The sequence below is a fragment of the Acomys minous genome (genome assembly GCF_964271855.1).
Source record: "Acomys minous genome assembly, chromosome: 2".
NCBI classification, from domain to species: Eukaryota; Metazoa; Chordata; class Mammalia; order Rodentia; family Muridae; genus Acomys; species Acomys minous.
In genome coordinates, this window is record NC_140484.1 from 15,216,313 (window position 1) to 15,232,179 (window position 15,867).

Here is a 15,867-nt window from a genome sequence, read left to right on the forward strand (position 1 = left end):
TCGTCTATTGAGTGCTGGGATTACTTGTGTGCTTGTCGGTCTCCCAGTCTGTGTAGAGCTGGAGATCAAGCCCAGGCTCTGTGAAGCTAGGTAAATACTCTGCCAATTGAGCTGCATCTCTAACCCTCATGTTATTGTCAATAGCTTCAAAATGAACTTAACCATTACTAAAATTTTCTCTAGTAAAAAATTTTTTTCTAGTAGATGAAAGTTTGTAGCTAGTTTCTTGCTGAATACAAGAACTTGGAAATAATCTTTTCTTAAGTCTATACATTCTGTACCCCATGGTGTGCTAGTACTGTGTATTTACCCTCCCTTTCTTACACTGTGATCCTGAGACACAGGCATTTCCCCCATTTGATGAGCTGAAACTGAGACCAGGAAGACTTAGGAGACATCTCCATGGTCCGAGATAACAAGTTGTAGGCGGAGGCTCAAAGCAGTACTGGTTAGGTTCCAAAGACTGTTGCTTGTTCTGTGATAATAGGCTGTAGGAAATATTTTACAATTTAGGTTTTCCTTGTTGTAGATTTTTTTTTAGGATGAATTCTCAGCCTTGGAATTCCTGAGTCAAAGATCATTGTAGGAGCTTCGCCACCTCTAGTCTGCCTTCTAAAAGGGCTGTATAAATGATACTTTGACTGGATATTTTCCAGGCGGGTCTGTTTTGAATTGATAGTAAAAATCTGACTAGATCTTTATTATGTCAACTCTTGTCCCTCAGGTGCCAGGGTGCTTCTGTTGGTAGAGGGGGCTCAGCTATGGGACAGGCTCTCCTACTGATACTTGGAGTTGGCAGTGCACTTCCTGAGTTACTCACAAAGATCAGGAACCTTGTTCTGTGGTTTGTAGGCTCTCAGATTCTACCACTTATCTCTGTGGAAGCTACTAGAAAACTCAGGTTTAGGCTGTCCTGGAGATTTTGTAAATCAGGAGTACCCTCTTTACCTTGCAAGCAAGAACCTGACTCCGAGAGAGTTCAGAAAAGGCAAAGGTCTCGTCCAAGCTGGGCAGTCTAAAGGAAGAAACCAAAGGGACATCTAGTTATTACCAAAGGGTTTGGCTGTCAGGTACAAAGCAGATGCCAGAATCCTGGGCTTACAGGAAGCATTGAGGTATTTGCCCTTGGGTTTTTTTTTCTTTTTTTTCTTTTTTTTAATGTGTTTTGTTTTGTTTGTCCCCCTCATCCAGAATATTCTTGTTAAATTTCTTTTCTTAGTTTTGGGAAAAGTTAGCCCTACTATCTTCCCATCCCCCACTCCATCATACCCACAAAGTCTAAGAAACGCTTTCTCCTTTTATAGGGAAGAGATACCATGTGACCCTAAGAAGCTAGACCACCCCCATTCCATCATCTGCCCCTTACAGTGAAGGAATGTTTTCTTAAGTTCTTCCATCTAAGGTCCTGCCTGAGTTTGCTGTGTTCCCCTTATAGCTCTGCGGGGACCTTGAGAGGTCATTGATCCATCTAGCTGCCAAAGGACCCCTCTGTGGCTGCTCTGGGGAGAGCCCTGTACATTTGAGGTTTCCTTTCTGTTTGGCTAGAGGCTTACGGTCCCTGTGTGTGTCATCTGGGGTGGGGTGAGGTGAGGGGAGCCTTGTGCTTAATGGGAGATTTGTAAATGCACTGACTGCCGAGAGGCTCTGGGAGTGTTGATTAGAGTTAAGCCCAGAGTGGCTGCTAATGTACATTCCTGACTGATAGGGACCAGATAGTGTGCTCCAAGCAATATTTTTAACCTGTGGAGATATGGAAGCTTAAAAGAGTTAAGCTTTTCTGCTACTTTTGGTGACACTAGGTGCTAAATTCCCTGCTGACATGAATAGCTTCGGATCCTGGGCATTATGAACAAACAAACAACAGCACACCACCTCCTCACTTTGAAGTCTCCTTCCCATTCTTTCCTTGTTTTGCAGGGTTTTATGTGTTTTTTTTTTCTTTCCTCTTCTAACAGTGTACATGTCTCCCCTCACTGCACCTTGATTTTCCTTCCTCTCCCTATAGCCTAAGGCAAAGTTTTGGTGAAGGCTAGAAAGGAAGGTCCACACACTTGAGGTTTCTCAGAGGCAAGCTGCTTCTGTCTTCCCCTTCTTAGTTACATCTCACAGTGGGGATGTGTGGCTCCTCACTGCGGGTACAAAGTGGACTAGTAATAAGGCTCTCAGACAGAAGGAAGGGTGGGTGAGTGGGGGCTGAAGCAAGGTCTGTCTCTGTGGCAGGTGAAGCAGATGCTGGAGAGGCCTCTCTGCTGACACCCTGAGCTCTGTCTTCAGGGCAGTCCATTCTTCCTCCTCCCACCTGCTACACATTTCTTCCTCCGAATTCCAGGCAATGCCAACAAGAGCATTTACTCTCCTGTTTCCAGGTATGGCCTCTGGCCACGGGCCGGCTGGGGCACTGCTTACACACCATACAGACCGAAGACCGAGTCTGGTCCATTGCTATCAGCCCATTACTCAGGTAAGGGAGATATGTTTGGGTTTTTAAAATCTCATACAAGAGTGTTTTCAGTTTATTAGGTCAGATAAGGTAGAATTTTTCAGTAGTATATTCTAGGTTGCTATGAACCACTCTCCTGGAGATGTAACATTTTCCGGAGACCTGAGGTCTTCTCACATGCTTGGGAATTGAGATAACCTTTCCTTGACAACTGATGGGAAATGTTAAGGACAAGATACCATACTGGATGTAAACTAAGGACAGTGTCACCTTTCTGGAGCAGATGTCCTTTGTGGTTGCTCCAAAACAGAGGCTTCTCAGTGTTCCTGAGAGGGGATAGCAGCAGCTAGCCTGCTGTCGTGACTCATCTCTGCTTTAGTCCCTGAAGATGTCTTCTGGAGTATCCCTTACAGGCTCTGGGTATCAGGGGAGGAAGAGAGGGGTGGGGCCTACCCACGGGGCCATCATCCACATAGGCAGAGGAGTAGAGACATGACAGTTGTAGTGGAAGTGCAACTCTGTTTTATCATTTTATCTGTATGGTACTTTGGCCTGTGCAATCCTTGAGTGGTGCCCATGGAGACCAGAAGAGGGTGTTGGATTTAGAACTGCAGTTACAGATGGTTCTGAGCTACCATGTGGGTATCAGCAGTCAAATCCAGTGTTCTTAGCTGATAAGCCATTGCTCCAGCCCCTGTCTAGGCTATCTTTAACCAAGGCAGGCCCTTCTCCTCCCCAGTAGGGTTTAGACACTTACCTATACCCAAACTACCAGAAGTTAGTAGCATCTGTCTTCTTGGATTTTCCTTGACACGTCTCATCTCACCTGAATGGAATTGGGAAGGCTATAGGGCTGCCTACTCCACCACCTGATTAAATCAGTCACTTGTTCTTAAAAGCAAAAGGTGGCCCTTTTGCTCAGCCCCCTTCAGCCTCTTTCTCCTCACCTCATGGAGCCTGTAGCTTTCCTCTTGCTCTCTTCCACAACTCCCTTTCAATTTTTTTCCTTCCTAAGAATTAGAGCCGATTAGCCACGTCATTAATTCTTCAATTTGACGGCTGATATAGCAGGACCTGAAACACATTGCTGACCCCAGAGAATGGAGACCCCATTCCTTAGCATATTGACGATGGGAGAAGTTAATTAAAATTCCACAGAGCAGAGGTGTCGGCTAACCTATAAACCTGTCGCTTTTCAGAACAAATCATTCCAGCATCTTAGGAAAGAGGAAAGGAAGAGACCAGTGGGGAGTGGGGAAACCAAGTGTGTGGGAGCTCTAAGTAGGAAAATGGAGTCGACTGGCTTTGTCCCCTTGGCAGTTTCTTCCTAATGCCACCCTTCTGACGCTTAGTTGCCAGGCTTGTGTGTCTGTGGGCTAGAGTAAGTGAGTGAGAGGGACAAGTATGGTGGTGACTTAGTCTTAGTGATTACAGCTGGCTTCAGGAGACTGGACTCTGGGGCTAGAGATGATCCATGCACTCACAATGTGTTCACTGAGGTATGGACAGGCTGTCCGCCTGAATCCCAGCCTTAGCGTCTTCTACTCTAGCTACATCGTCTGCAGAAAAGACCATATAACACCCATTGCAGATGGTGTCAAAAGAAATTGAGAATGGAATTTTCTCTCCTCATTAAGAGGCATTTGAGATCATAGTAAACCAAGTTGGAGGGTTTGGGCCATAATTTCAGAGACTGACTGGGGGTAAGGACATGACTTGTTAATACTGGGGTCACTCCGGTATGAGCACCACACTGGTTGCAGTTAGCCCTGCTAGCCAGCTGTTCTCTCTGTGCAAACCCCTGCTGCATCCCTTTTTGGATCCCTCTGTGCTTTCTTCACGTTCTTTTTTAGTTTCCTTGTATATTTTCCTAGTCCTGGATGATTCTTTTGCTCACTGTTGTCTGCCTGTTTTGTGTTGACTGTGAAGTTATTTGATATGACTTTTTCTTTAATTTCACAAATGAGGTCTTGAACTATGTGTTTTTTTATTTGTTTGTTTGTTTGTTTGAGACAGGGTCTCACTCTGTAACCCTGACTGGCCTGGAACTCACAGAGATCATTCTATATGTGCCTCCCCAGGTCTGACATTAAAGATGTGTGCCACCATGCGTTGTAGACTCTGGTTTAAAAAATACTGCAAAGCTGCACAGTGGTGGTGCATGCCTTTAATCCCAGTCTTCAGGGAGACAGAGGCAGGCAGACTGATGTGAGTTTGAGGCCAACCTGGTCTACAAAGTGAGTCCAGGACAGACAAGGCTACATAGAGAAACCCTGTCTTGAAACATAAAACAAAACAAAACAAAGCCTGGGCCGAGCGTGGTGGCGCATGCCTTTAATCCTAGCACTTGGGAGGCAGAGGCAGGCGGATTGCTGTGAGATCGAGGCCAGCCTGGTCTACAAAGTGAGTCCAGGACAGTCAAGGCTACACAGAGAAACCTTGTCTTGAAAAAACAAAAACAAAAAAACAAAAAAAACAAACCACCCCCAAAACAAAAACAAACAAACAAAACTCAAACAAACAAAGCCTGGTGTGGTGACACATGCCTGTAATCCCAGGACAGTCAAGGTTATACAGAGTCAAACAAACAAACAAACAAACAAACAAAAACAAAAAAAGGGGCTGGAGAGATGCCTCAGAGGTTAAGAGCACTGGCTAAGTTAAAGTCCCAGCAACCACATGGTGGTTTACAACCATCTATACTGGAATCTGATGCCCTCTTCTGGCCGCAGGCATACATGCAGGTAGAATGTTGTATACATAATAAATAAATAAATCTTAAAATTTGCATTTATGGGGCTAGAGGGATGGCTCAGTGGTTAAGAGCACTGCCTGCTCTTCCAAAGGACCTGGGTTCAATTCCCAGCACCCACATGGCAGCTCACAACTGTCTGTAATTCCAGTTCCAAGGGATCTGACACCTTCACACTAATGCACATAAAATAAAACTAAATAAAAAAATTGCATTTATTTATTTATTTATTTACTTATTTAGTGTGTGCCTGTGTGTGTGTGTCTATGTATGCAAGGGTGTATATGTGTTCAAGTGTACTTGTGTCATGGTTGGAGGATACAAGTTGGAGGACAACTTTCAGGAGTTACTTCTGCCCTTCTGTCCTATAGGACTTAGGGATAGAACGCAGGTTGACTTCTCTCTCAAAAAAGCATGTGTTGGGGATTCTGACTTCACACTAGACATCCAGGGCACATGCTGGGGTTTTACTGCCTCCCTCTCTTTTTTTCTACTCAAAGAATATACTGGGCTGGGGTCTTTATATTGTATTGTTAAGTTCATCTCTGTCTACTTCATCCATGACTTTGAGCCTTAAAAAAAAAAGCCCTCCACCTGGGGCCATGATGGAAGCCTGTGTTTCTTCCTAGCACTCTGGAAGAAAAGGCAGGAGGATTCCTCATAGTGATAGGAGGAATTCAAAACGAAACTCATCTGTTCTTTTAACCCTGGGAGGCATCAACTTTCAGCCTCAAGGCCTATTCTTTTTTTTTTTTTTAATTTATTTATTTATTATGTATACAGTGCACATCAGATCACATTATAGATGGTTGTAAGCCACCATGTGGTTGCTGGGAATTGAACTCAGGACCTCTGGAAGAACAGACAGTGCTCTTAACCTCTGAGCCATCTCTCCAGCTCCAAGGCCTATTCTTGAGAACAGTCTGTGAGATAAGTTCTTTGCCTGCTATTAGTAGGGTGATCTGTTTCCTCTTCTTTACTCAGTACAGACATGACTAGATTATAGTAAGAAATGACCTAAAAGAATGTATATAAAGACTGAAAAGCTAAAAGTCCTATAATAGTATGCCAACTCCCTCACCATCTCACCTAATACAGCAGTTGCTTGGTGCTTAGTTGCTTTCAAGCCTATTTCCTGGGCACCCGAGGGGTCTCCTGCCCCAGGAGTCACACTGCTCTTTTGTAGTCTTCTTGAGGTAGTCTCCACAGGAATCTCTCTTCCTTTTCTCTTCCTTTTGAAGTCATTCTCAATGGCTGCCTTCTGTCACCTCCCTGCCACTATTCCTGTTGAATGTGTTTGTCAATCACTGAGTGACATGGCCCTGGACCCTTAACTGCATGAGAGGTTGTGAGCAGCCACTGCCCTAAACTCCCCTTGCTCCTTCCTTGAGTAGCTGGAAGGAACCTGGATAGTGAAGACACAGGCCTTGCACTAGTCTTTTCTCAATTAATGCCTTTCTCCATTAAAAACAATTAGTCTTGTGCACTCTGTTGTTGATGCTCTTTGTTTGTTAGTTTTTTCCCCTTTTAACATGAAATATGTATCCTCAAACTCTAGACTTAGTATGAGATACTTTTGACCAAGAGAAAGCAAGAAATCTGACCTGGGTCTGTGTAGGTACCACTTTTCCTTCTTTCGGTGACTTTGGATTTTTAATTTGTAAAGTTTTAGAAGGCTTTTTTCCCCCCACTTGAGACAAGGTTTCTCTGTGTAGTCTTGGCTATCCTGGACTCACTTTATACACCAGGCTGGCCTCGAACTCACATCGATCCACCTGCCTCTGCCTTCCGAGTGCTGGGTTTAAAGGCATGTGCCACCATGCCTGGCTAGAAGGTGATTTTTAATACCAGTTATGTGCCCAAAGCTATGTTTGTCTTATTTTTTATTTTCTTAGATATAGTTTCTCAGTGTAGCCCTGTCTGTCCTTGAACTCACTCTGTAGACCAGGCCAGCCTCACACTCAGAGATCTGTCTGCCTCTGCCTCCTGAGTGGTGGGATTGAGGGCGTGCTCCATCACTCCTCATCTCAAAGCTATGGTTATAAAAAAAAAAGTGAACAAAACTAAAACTAAAAGAAACAGTAGGCTTCAAAGTAAGGCGGCAGGCAAGCAGTCTTTCCTTTGCGTCCTGTGGCCCTCCCACCTTTTTATCCTGCTGTCAACATCTGGCTTTATGGAGTGAAGCCCTGCTCCATATAGGAGGCTCCCACCTCTGTTGGGCGAGCCAGAGGAGGTAAAGAAGGCACACAGTGTTCTTGAAACAGAATGGTCTGTGTCTTTTAAAGTTGTTTTGCAGAAAAACATATATGATCTCAGATATAGCTCCTAAGGTCACTGTGAATTCTGAATACTTTCCTATGAGTTAATAAGATTAATATATTTTATTGCTATTTAAAAGTTATTTCTACCTGATTGAAGTTAGTAATTACTCAAGAATAATACAAAACTTTTTTTTCCTTTAAAAAAATTTTTTTAATTGTTTGATGTTTTTGAGACAGAGTCTTATTATATAGATCTGGCTGGCCTGAAACTCACTATGTAGACCAGGCTGGCCTCAAACTAACAGAAATCCACCTACTTCTGCCTCCCAGGTACTGGCATTAAAGACTTGCATCACTATACCCACTCCTACAAAAATACTTACAAGACTTTATTCCCCATTAAAAGTGGGATAGAATGCCAGGCGTGGTGGCGCACGCCTTTAATCCCAGCACTCGGGAGGCAGAGGCAGGTGGATCACTGTGAGTTCGAGGCCAGCCTGGACTACAAAGCGAGTCCAGGACAGCCAAGACTACACAGAGAAACCCTGTCTCAAAAAACCAAAAAAACCCAAAAAGTGGGATAGAGAGGTAGCTTAGCGGTTAAGAACACTGGCTGCTCCTCCAGAGGACCCAGGTTCAATCCCAGCACCAACATGGTGGCTCACAACCATCATGATTCCCGTCCCAGGCCCTCTGAAAGCCTCTGTGAGGGCCTGACAACACTCTTTGGTGTCCAGAGCTGACATAGGGCACAGTAGGGGAAGGCCACATACGAGAAAGACCTGCTTTCACTCAGGGAAATGCTTCTGCAGACATGCACATAGGTCTTTGGTTTTCTGGATCCTTTATCCTGCACTTGGCATCTGTGGTGAAATGAATCTGTTTGCCTTGAGGGAAAAGGTAGAGAGACGTGCAGCTCCCCCTTTCTCTGCAGACCCCGTATCTATTTCTCTGAAAGGGGGAAAAAGGTACTGGGTAGAGAGAGCCCTTGCCTCTGTGAACGCTGCTGCTGTCATGTGGGCGAGTGTGGTCAGGAAGGCTTTAATCCCTTCTCTCCTGCTTCTGTCATCAGGGAAATATATGAGTGGTACAGGTGTAGGAGCTTGACTTCGCTGTGTTACTAAGTATACAGTATCGTTCTGTGTGCTGTGGCGGCCTGTTTGTTTTGGGGGGATTAGTCCAAGTCTGCATGAAATGGACCAATTCAAATCTGTAAAGTGAGTTGCGGCCTCTGGTGTGTGTGTGGGGTTGATGGAGAAGCTCTCCTTCTTGCTTCATTTCTCCCAGAGGTGCGGCTGAGTCTGGAAGGAAGGCCAGCCCTGTGCACTGTTTGGCAGTGGATGGCGGCACTGGGAGAGCAGGGTGTTTGTTCCAGCAGCTACAGGGTTTACTGTGTGGTGGATGCCATCCTGCTGAAGTGCATCTTTCTTTACTGGAGGGCGATTGCGTGTGGAGGGCGCTCTGACAGGTTTGAGAGTTGGAAAAAGAGGCAGTGTCAGCATGGGTTCCATTGGTTCCGTATGCTGCTGCTGTCTTCTGGCCCTGGGCATCATGACTCACTGAGGGGAAGAAAAGTCAGGTAGAAGGAGTTTGTCTGTGGGTTTGGCTTTCTGGTTGGTGATGAGCTGCTGTATATGAAGGGGATCTCCAGCCTTGATAGGCTGAAGAAAGAGGAGCAAAGGACTGTAGTGCTCCATCTGTGACTGAGCCTCCTGCTGCCTCAGGTGGACCATGGTGGCTTAAGGATCTTTCTCTGTCACTTTTTCCTCCCATCCTAGAGTTGGAGCAGAGGGAAGATTCTTTTGGGGCCTGAGGAAAGAAGGCCTGTTGAGTGAGGCAAGAATGTCTTCTTGTCCTGCTTTGTGAGACAGCCAGATGTGTATGTGTATATGTATGTGTGTATGTATATGACAGCCAGTTATGTATGTGTGTATATGTGTATATGTATATGACAGCCAGATATGTATGTGTATGTATATATGTATATGACAGCCAGATATGTATATGTGTATATGTATGTGTATGTGTATATGTATATGTATGTGTATATGTATATGTATGTGTATATGTTTATATATGTGTATGTGTATATGTATATGTATATGTATATAATGTCCCTCAATGGTGAGAGTCAGAGTTTATACAAAGGTGCTACAGGGGCCAAGGTCTGGTGTGGCTGGAAGAGGCATCACAATACTTGGAGAAAGATAGGATCTTTTGGTAATACTAGGCGGACCCACTAATTCAGCTGGAAATGTGCTCAAATTGTGAGGCATCAGTGATATGCGTTGTGGGAACATTGCATTGGGTCAGGTCCTGATGAAGCTTAGTGCTGTGCCCTTTACCTTGGTGTCCACTGCCTGTGCAAATTCAAGGCTCTCGGAGGTTATAGCCATCAGTAGCAGAGCCTAGTGCCAGAGTTGTTTTCAGTTCCTTAAGACTGTGGGTTTCACTATTATCCAGGGCAGGATGGCACGGAGATGCTCATGTGTTGATCTGCTGGTCTGAAAACAGCACCCCCCATGCTTGGCTGGCTCAGAACCCATTTTTAGGAGTATATTTTTGCCAGGCAAGTGTGGTTGGCACATCCCAAGATGGAGCATGGTGTTAATGTTAGAGTTAGGGCTGTTTCTCTCTCTCTCTCTCTCTCTCTCTCTCTCTCTCTCTCTCTCTCTCTCTCTCTCTCTCTCTCTCTCCCCCTCTCTCTCTCTGTCTCTCTGTCTCTCTCTGTCTCTCTCTCTGTCTCTCTCTCTCTCTCTCTCTCTCTCTCCTCTTTAAACTTCAGTGGGAGGTGGGAGGGTAAAGGGGAGCCATAAATTCTGAGGCTTGTGTAGCTGTTCTCTGAGCAGCCAGGAAGCCTCTGATGTCTCCACAGCACTTTCATTAACATTTAAATTAAGGGTTTGTTTTTCAGGTTGTTTTATAGGCTGGGACCTTTCATGGCCTGTCACATATAGCACCCACCCCCTTCCCCAAGCAAGTGTGTAATTGTAGCCATGGCTCTATCCTAACTCTGGGTTGAGGCCGGAGGTTCAAAGGGACTTGTTGGGGATGAAGCTGTGGCGGTACAAGCTGTGACAGTCCGGCCAGGGCTGTTATTCCTCAGATGAAGGTGCTCGCAGGACTCCAGCACCTTTTCTCTGACCTGTACTTTTCTTTGCCCTTGAAGGAACATACTTCAGCCTGAGTGACCTCTGCCACACATGGTTCTCCTGGGCTATGGGCAGGTGGGAAGGAAGCCTCTAACCCTTTGGGCCAGGAAGCAGTCTTTGTACGATGTGACTCTCCATTCCAGACTTTTCTCCTTTTAGCTCTTTTAGCATTATGATACTTTACCCAGGGGTTACCATCTGCAAAGAATCTATAATGTGACGGAGTCTTTTGATCCTAAAAAGCACCTGCCTGCATAGACAGACAGTGCATGCCCAGCACACTCAGTTCTCCATGCTTCTGTGAGGCCATCGAGGAAACTGTTCTTACAGAGCTTGGTGCTCAGGGCAAGTGCCTCTCATCCTCAAGGGAGGGCAGCACCTCTCACCAAAACACCTAGCCGTGTAAGGACACCCCTGTCTGTCTCTTTCCTTTCCATCAGTCTCCTCTTTATATGGAAATAGCAAGGATGTGTATGCCATGCACGAGGCAGGCATCCAGTGAGTTCACAACTCTAAGGTCTCAGCTAGATTTCTTCTTTGGACAGGAGTGAGGGAGACAGTGGACTTCGTCTTTCTGTCGGGAAGCTGTGGATTTTCTTTCATTTGGGGCACTGGCTTCACTGTGAGTCACTACTTATTTTTCCTTGTCTCACTAAGCTACTCAGATCACTTATGACTTAATCTGTCAAGTGAAAGACAGCTGAATGTCACATATGCCTGTCTCAGGTAGTCTTGCCAACAGGTGGACACCCTCATGCACTGGGGTCCTCCCCGAAGGGCATAAGGGGGTGCCAGGAAGACCCCTCTGCAGGTGGTGCCCAGGCTCAGATTGCAGGCTGGTGCTCAGCCCTTGCCTGCTGGTGATTAATCTGAGGCTCAGTCAGCAGAGGCTAGGCAGGGCAGCTTTGGTCCCTCACTGTGAAGACCTTTGGCTTAGACACAGAACTGATCTCTGCAGCTTGCTTCGGCCTGGGGTTTGATCTGTCAAGGCTAAAGAGGAACCTGCTGGTGGAGCGGAAGCTTCTAGCCCTGCCTGACTTATGGCACTGATCCGTTCCAGTGGTCTTGTCACCATAGGGCTCATATATTTAAGGTTTCTCCACCTGTTAGGCGTAGCCATAGTTGTAGCACTCAGACCAGTCAGAATAGGCCCCTTCATGAAAGAGGTGTGCTTTCAGTTTCTTGAGCCGGGGGAGCTTACTCTTACACGTGGACTGGGGGCTGGGGCTGGGTGGAAAGGCAACAGTGAGGCTATGGCTGGATCAGGAGCAGAATATATTTGGGGAGGGTCATGTTGGGGGGGAAGGATCACCCTAGCCGTCTGCATTTAAGGGGGTTCTCAGGCCATTTCGGGCAGATATTAGTATTTCCCTCTAGAAGTCTTAGGTTCTTTGCACTCCAGTTCATTTTACATTTCCTTCTTTCTTTTTGTTTGTTTTTTGAGACAGGGTCTCTCTGTGTAGCCCTGGCTGTCCTGGACTTGCTTTGTAAACCAGGCTGGCCTTGAACTCACAGTGATCCGCCTGCCTCTGCCTCCCGAGCGCTGGGATTAAAGGTGTGCGCCACCACGCCCGGCACCTCTACATTCTTTGTTTAAAGGGGCTTCTGCTTACCACCATCCTCAGTACTAATTTCCTTCTTGCTAAGTGCTAGTCTCTGTGCCCTCCTGCTGGCTGTTCATGGAGCAAGTTGTTTGTCTTCCTTTCTCTAAGTTCAGCACAGGCAAACATGGCTCTGGTCATGAGCTTAGGGCCCCAGAATAGGAATTCTGCTGACATGACAGTTTCCCCGTGTCTGTGAATCTCAGTGTTTTTATGATCATGTGGCAGTTGTGGCTTGAGGCCCAAGACCTGGGACATTCCTCTCACACCTTGAAGGAAAAGGAGCATCCATGTATTTACCATTACCGGGATGGTAATGGGAGCTGTGTAAACAGGTGCTGGGAGTTACAGCTGAGTCTGAATTTTTCTGTGCTGACTAGAATTTCTATGCAAGATGACAGGAAAAAAATGTATGTACCTTAAGAAACAATTTATTTGGCCCCTCCTTCAGATGCATTCTGTAAATGGACTGGCTGTCAGCCAACCTTGTGCCTCTCTAGTACTTTCTTGAACTACTAGAAATGTCAGATTATGAGTTTTTTGGAAGAGGGGGTTCTCTTTCCTCTCTTGTGTAAAAAAAACGCATGCCTGTAGCTGCAGCTGTAGACTCTGCCTCTGGAGTGCCCTGTTAATGCAGAACACCCAATATTCTTGTCTCTTTTTCTTTTAACTAATTAAGTAATTAATTAATTAACTTGTGACTGTTGTATGTGCAGGGAAACTTGTAAAAGTTGGTTCTCTCTTTGGGGATGGAACTCAGGCCATCAGGCTTGGTGGCGAGCCCCTTACTGACTGAGCCAGCTCACCAGCCCAGCCTTGCCCCCTTTCTAAGATTGCTCTTGCTCCTCTTTCCAGCCAGGACATCTTCATAGTTACAGTGTCTGACCTGGTCTGTGACACCCTGTCAGAGAGCCTTGGTTAAGGCCCATGGGAGGCTCGGACAAGGGCAGAAGGAACGGGAGGGGGAGGAGTAAAGGCTAGGAGTTGCTGGCCCAGGAAATTGCGTTCTGCATATTTCCTTTTTCATAGTTTTCTTTTTATTACAAATGAAAACATGGCCAGGCAGTGGTGGTGCCCGCCTTTAATCCCAGCACTTGGGAGGCAGAGGCAGGTAGATCTCTGTGAGTTCGAGACCAGCCTGGTCTACAAAGTGAGTCCAGACAGTCAAGGCTACACAGAACAACCCTGTCTTGGAAAACCAAAAACCAACCAACCAAACAAACAAACAAAAAATAAAAACATGAATGCGCGCCAAGAAGTCTAGGAAAGATACATGGGGTGCCAGGTGAGGTGTGCTAATATCAAAATAATTACCATTGTCTTACTTTGCAGGAGAGAATTTCAAGTAATGAGAGAGAATCTTTTAGGAGACTGAAAGAATTCAAAATCACAGGGCTTCCGGGTGGTGGTGGCGCACACCTTTAATCCCAGCACTCGGAAGGCAGAGGCAGGTGGATCTCTGTGAGTTCGAGGCCAGCCTGGTCTACAGTGCGAGTCTAGGATAGCCAAGGCTACACAGAGAAACAGAAAAACAAAACTAAAACAAGACAAACAAATCTCACAGGTCTGGGCCAGCAGTACGGCCCAGTGGGTATGGGTGCTTTTCATCTAGCCTGGTACCTGAGAGCAATCTCTAGAGCCCGTGCAGTGGGAGAAAACTGACTAGTCCTACAAAGTGTTCTCTACTTCCACATGCACGCTGTGGCACATGTGCCAGTACACAGAAACACACACAAGATAAGAATGTTTTAAAAACCACAGGCCTGGAGACAGAACTCAGTTGGTTTGGACCAGAGTTTGGATCTGGGACACATGTTAGAAGAAAGGGGGGGAGGGAGGGGATGTTCGGGTGTGGTAGCATGGTTTTGTGGCACCAACACTGAGGAGGTGGCGACAGGTGGGTCACCTGGGCTAACTTACTGGCTAGCTGGGCCTAGTGGAGCTCTGGGCTTTTGAGAAACCCATCTCAAAAGCAAGGTGGTGGTAACTGATAGTGACATCTCAAGGCTGTATACACACATATGTCACCTCACACAAAAGCACACACACATATGCGTCGTTTTAAACCATGATTTCCTGTGATTCCTTCCGTTTTCTGTGTTTTTATATTCAAACTTGTTCCTGGCTCTTTTTGTCCTGTCTTGTTTTCTCCTTTGTTCTTTCCTGTGGTAAAGCCGTGATCCAGCTTCCAGCACATGGCCCTGGGATGAGAACAGAAGCACTGTCTATAGTCAGTATACGCATGAAACATGCAACACACCCTGGGAACTGCAGCTTCCGGCTTAGGGCTGGACCAAGGCAAGAACTTGTCTTCTTGGAGACGCTGTTGCAGTCAGTCCTCTTCCTAGTGTGCTTCATTCATTTGGTTCTCCTAACTCCAGTGGGTGGGATAGATCGGCACCAGGCCCTTCCCCCCTCACTGTCCTTGCTTCTTCTGCCCCTCTGTGGCTAGTGACATTTAGTCTGAGCAGCCTGGATGCTTTGTGATGCTGGGGGGTCAGGATAGTGACCACACCTGTTGCGCTGGCACAGCAGGAGAGCTGGTGAGATGCTTCATACTGGCCTTTCTTCTTCCCTAGCTGATGAGCCAGGCAAGAAATAGGAAGGCAGGGCTGGAGGGATGGCTCAGAGGTTACGAACACTCTCTACTCTTCCACAGGTCCTGACTTCAATTCCCAGCAACCGCATGGTGGTTCATGACTCTCTATAATGTGATCTGATGCCCTCTTCTGGTATGCAGGTGCACATGCAGGCAGAGCACTGTGTATATAATAATAAATAAATAATCTTAAAAGAAAAAAAGGAAAGAAATAGGAAGACGGGGAGAAGCACGAGGGAGGAGTGGGTGGGTTTTGAGTATAAATATACCTCAGTAACAGAAAACACCGCGTACGTATGGGGGTTCTCTTTTCCTTCTTTGTGTGGGGCTTATGTGTATAAATTTGTATTAAATTAGTTGAAGGGCAGCTAAGATATGGCCCTTTCTGCCTCTAAAGTGATACTTACCTCTTTCTACCTGTTGCTGTCACAAATGTTCCTTCCTTTCTCTTCATAGGACAGCCTTGGCTATCCTGGACTCATTTTATAAACCAGGCTGGCCTCAAATTCACAGCTATCCACCTGCCTCTGCCTCCCCAGTGCTGGGATTACAGGCATGTGGCACCATAGCTGGCAGATTAAGAATTTTATTTTTAATTTTTTTGTAATACTAAGGATGAAAAACAGGGTCTATACGCTAGGCCAATGTCTTACCACAAACCCATGTATCAAACTGAAAACAAGGGATTTTTGATTTTTTTTTTTTTTAGGTAGGATCTCACATAGCCCAGGCTGTTTTCACACTTGCGGTGTACCTGAGGATGACTTTGAACTCTTGATTCTCATTTCTGTCTCCACAAGTGCTAGGATTCCAGTCACATGCCACCATTTTAGTTAGCGTTTTATCGCTGTGAGGAGATAGCATAACCATGGCAACTCTTATAAAGAAAAACCTTTAATTGGGGCTGGCTTACAGTTCAGAGGTTATTCCATTACTCTCATGGTAGGAAACATGGTGCTGTGCAGGCAGACATGGTGCTGGAGACAGAGCCAAGACTTCTACATCTAGGTCTATAGGCAGCAGGAAAAGAGTAATACTGGGCCTGGCTTGAACATTTGAAAC

The 15,867-nt window shown here is 46.0% G+C and overlaps 1 protein-coding gene across 5 annotated transcripts in view; it reads left to right on the forward strand.

Moving 5' to 3' along the window:
* FBXW4 (F-box and WD repeat domain containing 4) overlaps positions 1 to 15,867 on the forward strand; it is a 79,583-nt gene that overhangs the window by 25,261 nt on the left and 38,455 nt on the right. For 2 of the 5 annotated variants that reach the window (XR_014777539.1, XM_084773745.1), the window contains exon 5: positions 2,367 to 2,461. The exons of 2 other annotated variants lie outside the window; for them this stretch is intronic. Coding sequence is in view for 2 of the 3 variants with exons in the window: in XM_084773745.1 (XP_084629871.1) it covers positions 2,367 to 2,461 (95 nt within the window). In the remaining variant the exon portion in view is untranslated. Of the gene's footprint in view, positions 1 to 2,366; positions 2,462 to 9,231; positions 9,335 to 15,867 lie in introns of those variants that run through there. One more of the 5 variants, XM_084773747.1, reaches the window with a different exon arrangement.